This window comes from Trachemys scripta, chromosome 16, assembly GCF_013100865.1.
Source record: "Trachemys scripta elegans isolate TJP31775 chromosome 16, CAS_Tse_1.0, whole genome shotgun sequence".
Classification (NCBI taxonomy): Eukaryota; Metazoa; Chordata; order Testudines; family Emydidae; genus Trachemys; species Trachemys scripta.
The window spans coordinates 17,564,605-17,577,403 of NC_048313.1; the positions used below are offsets into that span (position 1 = coordinate 17,564,605).

The following is a 12,799-nucleotide window of genomic DNA, read 5'->3' on the forward strand; positions in this document are numbered from 1 at the left end:
GTGGGAGGGGGGGGGGGGGGGGAGAGGGGCCCCGGGATGGTAAGGGGGGGCAGGGGGGGGTATCGGGGGGTGAGTACCGCAGGAGGGGAGAGATGGGCAGGGGAGATAGGTACCTGGGGGGCAGAGAGGAGTATCTGGGGGTAATAGGTACCTGGGGGGCCGAAGGGGGTACCTGGGGGTAATAGGTACCTGGGGGGCAGAGAGGGGTACCTGGGGTAATAGGTACCTGGGGGCAGAGGGGGTACCTGGGGTAATAGGTACCTGGGGGGCAGAGGGAGTACCTGGGGGAAATAGATCCATCAAGGAGTGTTATGGGCACCTGGGGGAGATGGCAAAGATGGGTACATACAGAGGGTGAACATGGGCTCCTGGAGGGAAAGGAGATGGGCAGAGATGGGCACCCAGGGTGGGGAGGAGAGACGGGCACGGAGGGAGACGGGGCATATGGCATGGGGAGGGGGAGATGGGCCACCAGCACGAGGACCTTCACACCGCTAGGGAAGAGCCCCAAGGGTATATAAGGAGTAAACTTTTAACAGTGAGAGAAGTTAATGATTGGAACCATTTGCCCAGATTCTCCATCGTGGACAATTCTTTTCAGTCAAGATCAGCTGTTCTTCTAATAGATCCACCCTAGGAATTATTCGGGGGGCAGGTCTTTGGCCTGGCCTATCCAGGGGGTCAGATAAGAGGATCGCACCAGGCCTTGGAATTTAGGAATCTATGAATGAAAGCGAACAGGATGCAGGGCCGGGGCAAACGGGTGACGTGCAAAGCGGCAAGCTCCAGGGGGGCTGCAAGGCTGGGGGTTAAAAGGCAGAGGGAGAGGCCGGTTCATTCACACTGGTTCAGTGACTGGGGGGGGGGGGCGGCTTTCATAACAGGACAGAGGGAAAAGTCCCCCCCCCCGACCATCCCCAAGGGCTCAGACCAGTGAACCGAGCCCATGAATGAGTTCAAGGCACAAACAGGGGCGGGAGTGTTTGACCTTTGTTACAGTTGTGTTGCTCTGCTCCCCAGGCTCCATGGGGAAGGGAGAGAGCAGCAGCTCCTCCAACAAGGAGCTGCACCCCACAAAAAAGTGGGTACAAAATGTGGGGGGGGTCTGCCCCAAGGCAGGGGATTCACTTCTTTCACTCCATTTCCCACAGAGGCTGACCAGGGCCTGAACAGCCGTGCATGTGTGTGTGTGCATGTGCATGTGCGTGTGTGCATGCATGTGCGCATGCACGCGTGCACGCATGTGCACTTTCGCATGTATGCATGTGCGTGCATGTGTGCACTCACACTTTCCCAAGGTGCACTTTGGAAGCGGGGCTGCGCTGTAGACTGGAAGCTCTCTGGGGTAGGAAGCATCTTTTTTTTTTCTGTGTCTGTTGTACAGCGCCTGGCACAACGGTCCATGAATGAGGCAATGGGGGTTCAGTTATACAGAGCCCAGGAATGTTCCCAGCCAGAGGACACCTGCCTCTGTGACTTAGTCAAAGGCCAAGGGGACAGCCTGTTGGAAAAGGGGGTTCGACCCCTTTGTTTTCTGTGCCAGCAGCACATCGAGATTTCCCCATGGCTCCAGCTGCCATTCCACTGTCAGGAAGTGAGGGGAGTTGGGCAAATAACAGGGAGGATGATATTAAAACTCAGGAACACACACACCTCCTTTAGATCTCAGGAAGCAGGATGCCCGGGGCTGGGATGGGTTGTTGCTTGATCCTGGATTGGTGCCCTTCAGCAATAACATGACCATCACAATCAGAGGGGATGTGACCCATGGTGAGGACTCATCCCACCAAGTTATTAGACCCCGGGGGGGGGAGGACACACTGAGATCTGGAGCGGCATCTGGAATACTTAGGGCTAGTGTCTGCTCTGGCCACAACAGCAGCTCTGCCCGGTTGGGAGCAGCGACTGGCTATGCCAATGTAAAACCCAGCTGGGTCAACCAGCCTGACACTTAACTCTGTGCCATCCGTTTGCCATCAGGCTCTTCCCTTCACAGCATGACATGCACTGACGTTGGTCATGACCTGTTGGACAGGGAACCCAGGGGCAGAGATCACACCTAGCCGCTGTGCAGACGAGCTGAACTAATTAAGAGCTGAGCTTGTCTTTATATTCAGTTGTGTTCTGGGCATGTCTGGCACTGACGACAGCAACGGCTGGGGCATGAGTGGCAGAGGAAGCCGGTGTGCGAGAAATAACTGCTCAGGGAAGACATCAGGTCGCGGCTTGTCCGTCTATTCCCCCATCCCCAGCCATGGCAGAACCTACAGGACCCAATGGTTCTAGGTGCCAAACAAACGGCTAAAGAGACAGTCCCTTCCCTGAAGAGCTCTCAGTCAGAATAGGAAAAGACGGGCAAAGGGAAGTAGGCACAGAGAGGAAACGTGAGTTGGTCAAGGTCATGCCGCAGGCCAGCGGCGGAGCTGGGAAGACAAGCTGGTGTCTTTTGCTGCCCAGTCCTGTGCTTGCGGCCACTAGACCACACTGCCATAACTGTCCAAGCCCCTCTTCCCCTGTGAGGCGCATACATCAGCTGGTGGGTAGCCGAGTCCTGTGATCTTTGCTCATTTCCACCCCCTGACTCCTAGTTGTCTGTCCAAAAGGAGAGATGGCAGGAACAGCTGCTCTTCAGGGGGGAGCAGGAGGCAAACCAGTCTCCTCTCTTACACCACGACTGAAGAGAAGCCTGCCTGCGAACAGTGACAGGCGGCCAGCTCTAATCGCACAGGGCACAGATCAGTGGGAACTCCGTTGACATCCTCTGGGCTGTGCCCGTTGGAGAGCAGAATCCAGCCCCAAACAGGCTGTCAAGGAGACCCCAGCGTATTTAGGCAGCCTACAATCCACGCAGCCGTGAGTAACCCAGAGCTGATCGCAGATCGTGCAGCGCCAGGAGGTCATGACTTGAGTTTGCCAGCTGGGTTTCTCCAGATGTTCCCTCCCCTCCGTACGATGCACAGTAGAAGTTGCAAACCACAACAAAAGCAATTCATTCTAGAACGCTTGCCACAGCTGGGAGCCCAGCTTGGCTGAGGACTTACATCTGGTGGGACAGGACATGACAGCTAGGGTGGGATTAAGGCCAAGGTGCTATAAACCAGGGCCGACGGCATGGAGTCACGTGACGCGATCAGAAGCTCAGCTCTCGTTTAAAAAGAAAAATCAGGTTTCTGGCCCTCACGGAAGCAAAAGAAAAGCTCAAAAGCCTGATCCAAGGGCAACTGATGCCTGCCTGAGAGCTTGTCTAGACAAGAAAGGTTACAACTGCATAGCTGCAGCACTTCAGTGTAGACCGGCTTAGGTAATCCACCTCCCCGAGAGGTGACAGTGAGATCAACAGAAGAATACTTCCCTCAACCTAGCGCTGTCTACACAGGGACTTAGGTTGGTTTAACTATGCCACTCAGGAGTGTGGATTTTTCACACCCCCGAGTGATGTGGTAATGCCAACCTAATTTTCTCGTGTAGCAGGCTCCATAAACAGGCACCTCTTGCTTGCCTGAGTCTGCAGAGAGCCTGAAACAATAGCTCCAGGAAGTGTGAATTGCCCCACTTGTCTTAATACTGAAACTCACCGCCATAAAGAGGGGTACAACCACAGCTTGGGGGCAGGGCTCTGAGGGACTCCATGAAGGGGGTGGCTAGAGCCCCAGAGTGCCTTAATTTGACCCTGACGGCAGGTCCTTGGCCCAAGGGCAACAGGGACCAAAGCAACAACTGCAAAAAGGCCAATAAAAGTCACTCCTGTTTCTGCTTCTCTGTGGCACGGTGAAAGAGTCCAGAGCTCAGGTTACTGTCAAACAGCCGGTTAGCGTGAGGAAGCGCATTGTTTCGAGGCCGGACTAGTAAGAAGTCAGGGCGGCCGTTCAGCTCCGCAAACAGCAAACCCAGCATTATGGATTTAAACGGCAAAGCAGCCACCTGGTGAGGGTCCAGCGCTCTGGGCCCCGATTCTCCCCTGGTGGAGTTGTTTCCATCAATGCAAAGTGTGGGTGTGGGAGGAAGATCATGGTTTGTCCAACAGGAAGAGCTATTGTGCTTTATATTCACACCTCCCTTAATCGGAGTCCACTTTCCAGTGTAGACGCCGCTAAAGCAGAATGAGAAAAACCCTTTTGCAGGCGTGTCCAAGCTACAGTGGAGAATCTGACCTTTTGTAACTAGCTACAGGCTTCGTTACATGGCCAGTGATGTTGGGAACCCAACTTGCCAGCCATTGGCCTGATTTCCCAAAGGGTTAACCCCCCGGCTCCAACAAGTTGCCCCTTCCCACAGCGCTGACTTAGTGACCAACCAGTCCACCGCGCCCCCAAACGCCGACAGCGACAATCTCCCAGCGCGCTGGCTCAGCGGCATGGCGCTACACGTGTTTCGCGTCTCCGCTCCGAGCCGGGCCCATCTCTCTTCAAGGCTGCATTCCCCTTCCTCCCCCCCTGTTCAAAGCCAGGAAAATGCATTTGAAACCACAGCCCAGAGCGAGCGGCCCAAGGCCACTTGACATGAAGAAGCGAGGGGAGCTGTGCTGAACCGAGCCCAGGCAGCGAGTCCCTCTCACCGCACCCGCATTCTCCCCAGGACAATAGAAAGTATTTCTACTCGCTGTTCTATTACTGGTGCTCGCAGTCTGGGCCCACTCCATTCCCTGCCTTCCATTAAGGGAAATTTCTTAACTGTAACCCTTTCGGGTGCGTTGGGAGAGTTTGCAGCTTGCTCGCTGTCTGCACAGCTCCAGAGACACTTGGTCTGCTCCTTAGCCACCGAGCTCCCATGGGAGGTTCCTTGGCAGCTGTCGGGGGCCAGGACCCCGCAAACCAGGTGCTGGGTTGCTTCTCAGCAAGGCACCTGATGCAAGGGGAGGTAGCCCAGGGGTGCAGCCCACTGGGACCACATTCGGGAAGCACCAGGCCAGGCAGAGCCAATCAGGGCCACTTCCCTCTTGTGGCTACGCAGCTGCAATCAATGAATCCCCCTTTCGCCCACTTGGCAGCTGATAATTTCCCCCCCGCCCCTTCCAGAGCAAAGGCCCCTCACCCCATCCCCAGAAGATCTGCGCTTCCAGGCCATGGTTTGCCGGTAGGCCGAGAGCAAGGTGGCTCCCATCCTCTTCCCCAGCCTAACACCACGAGTGGCAAGGAGGAGCCGGGCGGCGGACGGACGTGCCCATGCAGAGGCTCTGGGCTTGGTGCCGCACCAGGAAGAGCCCAGCACAGGCACACGGGGTGGCGCTCGGCTCAACGGGCAGCCCGCAGCAGCCCCATGCTTGGCCTTTCCAGGGCACCCAAGGCCAAGGCTCCCGGGCCCCTGCAAGGAACCTGCCCTCTGGTGCCACTTCCATCTGATGAGAAGCTGCTAAGATCCTTGTTTCCCACCCCCCCGAGGGGGATAATCGGTTCCACAAGTGAGGCGGGGGGGGAGGGGGGACTCCTACAAGGCCCAATACCCAGTGGAGGCAGGGAGCCAAATTTTCACTCACTTCGCAGAACTACAACCATCCAGCTGCATGGGAATCTGCCCCTCCCCCTCTGCTCGACCAGGCCCCCGCAGAGCAACACCCAGGGGAAATCACACCAGTGACTCAGGCTTGGGGGCAGATGTCGATCACTGCATCCTCCATTCACCAAAAGCCTCAAACCACCAACGCTCTGGCTTCCCACACAGCCCCCCAGAAAGCGGGGGGACTTTCCAGCCATTTTTTCCCCTCCCCATCCCATCGAGGGGAGGGGAATGGTAGGAAAGGGGCGGGTCCAGCATCTTTGGAAAGGAAGCCACCCTTGAGCAGGGCTCTTGGGATTCCAACCCCCTTGGAAGTCAAGTCACGGGGAGCAGGGGAGGGGGTTTCACAGCATCTGCGTAAGCTCTGGCTAGATGCCGGTAGAGCCACAGGGACCCCAGCCTGCACCTTTCGTGATCCCCCCCAATCCCCACTCCAGAGAACAGCAGCTTCCCCCAGGCCCATCGTTGAATCACCCCAGGAAGCTGGGGGCCCCGTACTCAGCCAGCTGGGGGGCAGGGCAAGAAACACCCCACGGCCAGCCCAGCCCTGCTCGCCCCAGCCCCTCTGTTAGGGGAAGCGCAACAGGGCGACCAAGGGGGACATGCCAGGGCTACTTCCTCGCTCACTCATTCCCCACGGAAGCGGGGCCTCCCCCCGCTGATCCGACTCCCCCGGCCGGAGCAGGGTCAGAGGGATGAGGCAGAGCCTAGTTCCCACGCCCAGGAGCGCATGTGAGACAAGGAATTCATCTTTCCCTGCATGAGGCAACGCTCGCTCAGTTTCTGTATTGATCAGGCTGATTGTTGGAAGGCTCCTGGAGGGGAAGTTCCAGGCTCCACCCCCAAGCGACCCTGCCTGGTCCACCTTCCCGGCCAGCTCCTTGGGAATTACCCAACTTGCAACATCAGAAGCTACGCTCATTGCACAGGCAACAACAATGGAATTCAGCCCCCTAGGGATCACAACCCAGATCTCCCCACCCCCCAGAAACAGGGTCCTGCAGCCCATGGCTGAAGATACCAAAACTGCAGACATGGCGGGACTTGGTGGCTAGCAACCAGTGCTGGCGTGATGCGCTGGGGCAGCCAAAAGGAGAGGCGGTATCAGCCAGCAGGCAGGCGAAGCACAGACTGACTGGACAATATACTGGTTCCAGAGGCAGAGGAGGAGAAAGAAGTGGGTACCGCACCTGGGGCATGCACGGGGAAGATCCACAATACAGGAACTGGATTGTCACGGGGTTTAATGGACCTTTAAAAGTAGGTGGGCGCACCCAGGCGACGGCCCCGGCCCTGCAGCTGGGCCAGCTAGCCAGGATCACGCTATAGTAGCCTGGGGAGTGGGACCTCCTACTCCGCCAGCGTAGGCAAACGTAGGGGGGTGGCTCTCTGGGGACACCCCCACCCCAAACCAGGGAAGACCTGCTTGCGGGACCCTTTGTGGAACTGAGTTGTTTTAACCCTATGTTGGCAGGATGTACATTTGGCCTGCACACGCAGGTGCGACAGTTAGAAAACCCCAGGAGCGTGGAAACTGAGGCAGGGGCCAATGAAGTAAGGCCCTATCACACGTTCGGCTGGTGGCAATAGAAAGGCCTAGACTGAGAGCAGGAGGCCCCCGTGCTAGGGGCTGTACACGCATAACAAAGACAGTGCTTGCCCCAAAGAACCTAGTCTAAGCAAGAGGAGGCCCAAGTCGGCTTCTCCATCTCCATAGCAGTTGGCTGCGGTAGGATGCCCTGATGGATTAAGCTTGTGTCCACACACCCCCCCCCACCCCCACCACCACACACATTTCTCATAGCAGGGAGTATCACAGACTGTCCCTCCCACAGCTCCCTGGCAGGGCTCAGGGGTCACTGCACAACAGTCTCACCTGGCAGGAGACTAAAGGCAGCAAAGCACCATTAGCACTCGGCGGGGACGGTTCCCCTCACCCACTGGCCTGGGCTGGAGAGGAGGTGCCCGGAGAACAGGTGGAGCCCTGCAGACAGAGCCCTGGCTGGGATCAGGCAGCTCAAGGAGCAGCCAGGTTGCAGGACAGGAACAGGGTGAGCCTGCAGGGTTGACACCTAGTGCCGCTTCCAAGCTTGGGCAACAAACCCCTCTTTACCACTAGATCCCTGGATCACCAGCCAGCCGCCCCGCAGCGACCCACAGAGAGTCCAGCCAGGGCTGTGAGCTCCCGTTTTATTCAGAAATCGAAGGCGAGTGAAGCTGCAGCCGGCCCCTGCCTGGCACAGTCTCAGAAGTAAAAGCATCGGCTCCGGGAGCCCGTGGGCAACAGCACGCAGAGCGCAAGGGGATGTTTGGGACACTCCTTATGTGTTTCTCATTAGGAGAGGCGCCAGCCTCCCGGTATTCACGACATCGAGGGCTGCCGCTGGCGTCGTGCTGCAGGCCAGGCGACCAACCCGTCTGCCCCGACGGCACCAGGCGAGGGGCAGAGGCCTCCCTGGAACGCTGCACGGCCGCAGGACGCGGTCCATGACGATCCATCTCTCGGGTCCACAGTCACGTGTCCGGAGCCCCCTGGCACTGCTCTGTTCCTGGTGCCCCCAGCAGGGCTTCGTTTTCGATGCGCCGGAAGACGGCAGGGAAGGTCTTGCCGCCGTTCCGTTGGACCTTCTTTCCCTCCTCGGTGGAGGTCCCCAGGCGTCCCACGATGGGATCGCTGCCCTGTTGGAGAAAGGCCGGTTACCACGTGAGCTGCCGACCGGCCGATGCCTCCCCTTGCCCAGGGGACTCTATCAGCCTGGCTTGTCTCCAGCATAGCGGGCACGTGGTCCAGCTGCTCCCATCACATCCGGCCCCTGTCCCTGCAGGGAGATTAGACCCGAGCAGGCATCAAACCACGTGAGCCAACAGTGACTGGCCCTGCCTGGCTGTGTTGGGGGCAGCCGGTCAATCCACCGCCAGGGAGGACCCCTTTGGCCTAAGCATGGGCCATATAGCCCAGCTGAACAGCAGCAAGGGACACTGGGCTGGGTCCTGAAATCCAGCAGCTTCTAGTCAAGCCCATCGCCGGGGGCTCCCTAGCAACAGGACAGACGCAGGGGGGGGTCTCCCTAGCAACAGCACACCCCCTCCCCCCTCCCAACCCTGCAATAAGCAGCCAGCGTGTGAACGTGAAAAGAGAGAAGAGGTTTTGGTGTGGGACCAGGTTTCACTTTCCAACTTCTACAGGCTTCTTGGAAACCCCAGGTCAAGGGAAGAACCTTTCGCAGATTGAGTCACCCCAGGATGGATGCAGGCCCCGCGGGTAGTGCAAACATTCCCCTTTCGAGCTCCTTCCCCTCCCGGCGCCCGCAACCCTCGCTCTTACCAAGTCCTCCAAGGGCACCTGGACGAAGAGCGGGTGCCCGCTGAAGTGCCCGACCATCCACTCGTGCACCTCTTCCACGTCGGTGATGGTATACACCAGGCCCTGCGCGAGAGAGAGGGAGCAGCCTGAGGACCCAGCAAAGAGGGGATGTGGAGGGGCCATTGGACACCTACGCAGGGTCGGGGGTCTGTCGCCCCATCCCAGCCATGCGGCAGTAAAACCCGAGAACCCAAATGGCTCATGCCATAGAACCACCAAACCACAGGGCCCTGATGGGGAGGGGGTAATCGCTGCTCAGAGCAGCTTGTGGTCACGGGACTTCCTCCCTAACTATCTGAGGTGCCAACTGCAATTAGCCAAGGCCATTTTGCTCTCTTGAATAATTCACGAGGCTGCTTCCGCACCTCATCCGTTGGCCGGGTGCCTGCCACCTCCCCCCCACGGTTGCCAATTTTGGTGGGACGTATTCCTGGGTGTTTCATCGTACGACATCATCTTCAATTAAAGATCCATCTTTCCTTCCTAGAGACTCCAGGACAATCATGGAGGCGTGGCAGCCATAGCCCTGCCCCTGGGGTCGGCACCACGGGGAGACGTTAGCGAATTTGCCTGTGACTCACGCAGCCGGGCTGGGTGGGGCCAACGCCTCTTCATCGCCTCAATTTGATCTGCTGGTTACGATCCCCAGGTGACGGCACAGGAAGGAGCAGACAGGTTGCCCGAGGCGGCTAAGTCATGAGCGGGCAGGTGGGAGCTGCCGAGGGCAGGCAACGGGCTCGCTCTGCCAACAGGAAGCCCTCCCAGCACAGCTTTGCAGGAAGTAGGACAAAGGCCAATCCCGCCGTGCTGGGACCCATGCAGTAAGTGGGGCTTACTCACCATGCCCTTGGGGCACAGCTAGGTTTGATAACCAACAGCGTTTGCAGGTTTCTGAGGACAGAATCTTCCTGTCTGTCTTCCGTGGCTAAGTCCCATCCAGGGCCCCACGGAGCCCTAGGAAATCATCAGTGGAACAGCCCAGAGGTCTACGTTCAGGAAACCTGTGCCTCATCTCTGACCCTTGCAATAAACTGGACCCATCCCATCCCCCCAGCTTGTTAATTTAGGAACAATGCGAACCCTTTCTCTGTGGGGAGAGAGGGGTTAAACCCCCTCGTGGGGGGAGGGGCTCTTTCCCTAGCCAGAGAGGCTTCCCGGAACCGGAGAGCCCACACAAATCTCAGTGCCCCCACCAGCGACCGATCCCAACTCACCCCGACCCGCAGGACGTAGGCGTATTCAGCCAGCAGCGTTGAGCTGATGATCCGCCACTTATGCTTAGTCTTCTTGAAGTGCGGGTCCGGGAAGAGGAAGAACATCTTGGCCAGCTGCAAACACAGGGGGCAACCCCGGCCGGGTGGAGAGGGGGAGACAGTGAGCCCTTCTAGTCACCGTAGCCAGCAGCACCAATACCTCCTTGCCCCATTGAGATCACCATGGCCACGGATGCATTCTCTGGCTGACCATCCCCATCCTCCTGGGACTGTTAACTCAATCAGTACTGCAGTTATCAGAGGAACCTGCTCCCCCCCCCCAGGCAGGCGGGGGTATCACTGTAGTTATAGGAACAGCCCCCAGCCAGTGACAGCATCTCCGGGACCGATTTGGGATAGGGGTCCCCCCCCCCCGAATTACAGCTTGTTTACAGCACCTTCAGGGTTGGGGTTTCCTCTTTTCAAGTGGGAAGCTAAAGAGCCTTTAGTTCAAGAGCAACTTTCCTTCAATTGGGAGTAGACGAAGGGCTGCCCAGACACCACCGTGATGGGTGTCTTATGGAAGCTTATCTATCATCTCAGAGCAGATCCCAGGATTTGAGAGGTGGGGAGTGAGGGCTGCGTGCTCCCCAAGGATAGCAAGGATTGAAAGCAGGAGGTTCTATATATGACTGCCTGGGACATCAATGGCGGAGCCGCACAGCTCCTGGCACCTCACCTGCCCCTTGTGAAAGAAGTTAGGCAGGTGCTTCATGGCATTGCTGCGGATACAGGCAATGTTCTGGTACTGCCCGGGATGGGATGCTCTCAGAGACTGGATCCGGTCACGGACGTAATCCGAGACCTTCACTCGGATCTCCAGGCCCAGCATTAAGATGTTGGGGAAGAGGGGAGACAACTCGACTGTAAAAGATGAAAGAGGAATTACCATCTGCTCTCAGGGCAGAGCCAGGACCAGGGAATCCCAGACAGAGGCAACTGTTCAGAACAATAAACCCCAGGGTTACCTGGGGACAACTCACCTGCCTCCCAAAGACGGGAGCTAGGGTATCAGACAGGTCATTCCCACTTGCCTGGAGAGAGGCAGTGGTAGCAGCCTGGTAACAGAATCTATAGGGACACCAGGGTGAGACAGCCCATGTCACCAGCTCTCCCTGATCCACACCACGGACAGATTTCCCGCATCGGGTCTGGGCTCTGCTCAGAGCAGATCAAGGAGCTAGTTCCACTGGTGAGTCAGCGCTAGGCCTCAGCTAAGCATGCATAGTTCCACACCAGGTACTTTGGGACACATGGCTGTCAACAGACAGAGAGCGACATGCCCAAGATGCTCTCTAGAGTCACAGCATGAAGTCAGGCATGGACCCGAATCTGGGCTTCCCTGAGCAAACCCACGCCCCCCTCAGAACCATCCTGCCACAGCAGCCTCGACCACACCCGCCCATCTAGAACCTGCTGCGTCCAGACCGACAGAAAAGCATCACTGGGAGCTTACCCAACAAGCCCCCATAACCGCAGCCAATATCAGCGAATTCGACTTGCGCAATGGGCTTCGCTCTCTCCTCGGAGTCCTTCGGGTCATCATGACGGTCATCTTTGGTCAACGGGGCAAAGAACTCAGGGTAGTGTTCAGCCCAGTTCATTTCCTCAGGTTTTGTGGGACTAATAGAGAGGGGCAGGGACAGAGCTGGATTAAAAGAGAGGACGGGAAAGCAGCAATTTGATCGGTGAGGGGATTTAAGCTGTGCAATAACTTCCCAATGGGCTAAAAATGTCCTTGCTTGGACCATTTCAAGCTGGACAAACACCCAAAGATTTCAGGGCCCAATCCTGCCCCCAGGGAACGAGTCAGGTGGAGCCTAATCTAACTTGGCGTTAGAGGGTGTTTCTCCACCCAAGTGTCCCAGTTCCTCTCTGGATTATGAGCGCTTTGGGCAGGGGCTGTCTCCTCCTCTGCGACCTGACAGCACATCACAGAGCTGCTTCAGGAAATAACAAATTCACAGTGTTTTCTTAAACACTCTGAAAAATGGATGTAAATATACTAACACTAGCAACCTCTCAGGACTCTTCCCAAGCAGGGTTTAAATGCGATTGTTGGAACAAAAGCATGTGAGGCCAACACTTGGAAGGCTTTGCACTAGAAGCAAATACTGCTTAGAGGGGCAAATCTGCGCTTTTGGGGATAGAGCTTATTTCAGTCTCCCTGAGCGAGACGAGCAATACCCCACTCACTAGCGCAGCGTGTGGTCCGCCAGGGGGTTGGAGTGAGCCCGCTGCCGGTAGAAGCGCTTCTGGGGCGGGGCCCCCGCCATGGCGCCCCCGGGACCCCGCGCCGGGCCCGCCACCCACGTGGAGCCCACACGGCGCGGCCACAGCTGGAGTCGCGGGAACTACACGTCACAGGAAACGCGCCATCACCAGCGCGCGCGCGCCTGCTTTAAAGGGCCCGGCACCGCCTCGGCCCCCGCCCACTGACCTCAACCCCGCCCCTCTTAGACCCAGCCCCGCCCACTGACCTCCCAGCCCCGCCCCTCTGAGACCCAGCCCCGCCCACTGACCCCAACCCCATCCTACCCCCTAGCCCCGCCCCTCTGAGACCCAGCCCCGCCCACTGACCCCAACCCCATCCTACCCCCTAGCCCCGCCCCTCTGAGACCCAGCCCCGCCCACTGACCCCCCAACCCTCATCCTACTGACCCCCACATCCCCACCACTCTGAGACCCA

At 57.9% G+C, this 12,799-nt stretch overlaps 1 protein-coding gene across 2 annotated transcripts; it reads right to left on the minus strand.

Annotated features, from left to right (window-relative positions):
• Nucleotides 1-7,669: 7,669 nt before the first annotated feature.
• Nucleotides 7,670-12,487, minus strand: METTL1 (methyltransferase like 1). 2 transcript variants are annotated; one of them, XM_034793082.1, is made up of 6 exons: nucleotides 12,307-12,483; nucleotides 11,567-11,733; nucleotides 10,790-10,974; nucleotides 10,072-10,185; nucleotides 8,819-8,920; nucleotides 7,670-8,172 (listed from the first exon to the last, which is right to left on the minus strand). In XM_034793082.1, the coding sequence occupies exons 1-6, from the start codon at nucleotides 12,384-12,386 to the stop codon at nucleotides 8,008-8,010; spliced, it is 813 nt and encodes a 270-aa protein (XP_034648973.1). In that variant the 5' UTR covers nucleotides 12,387-12,483; the 3' UTR covers nucleotides 7,670-8,007. The 2 variants fall into 2 exon arrangements, with proteins under 2 accessions (XP_034648973.1, XP_034648974.1); XM_034793083.1 differs by lacking the exon at nucleotides 7,670-8,172 and adding an exon at nucleotides 8,177-8,312 and having other exon boundaries at nucleotides 12,307-12,487.
• Nucleotides 12,488-12,799: the final 312 nt, after the last annotated feature.

Excerpts from the sequence above, each read along its gene's own strand:
- METTL1 (XM_034793082.1), bottom strand. The coding sequence starts at position 12,386 with ATGGCGGGGGCCCCGCCCCAGAAGCGCTTCTACCGGCAGCGGGCTCAC. Across the intron at positions 8,921-10,071 it reads CCTACGTCCTGCGGGTCGGG|GGCCTGGTGTATACCATCAC; the intron begins GTGAGTTGGGAT and ends TCTCTCGCGCAG. Across the intron at positions 8,173-8,818 it reads AGGTGCCCTTGGAGGACTTG|GGCAGCGATCCCATCGTGGG; the intron begins GTAAGAGCGAGG and ends TTTCTCCAACAG.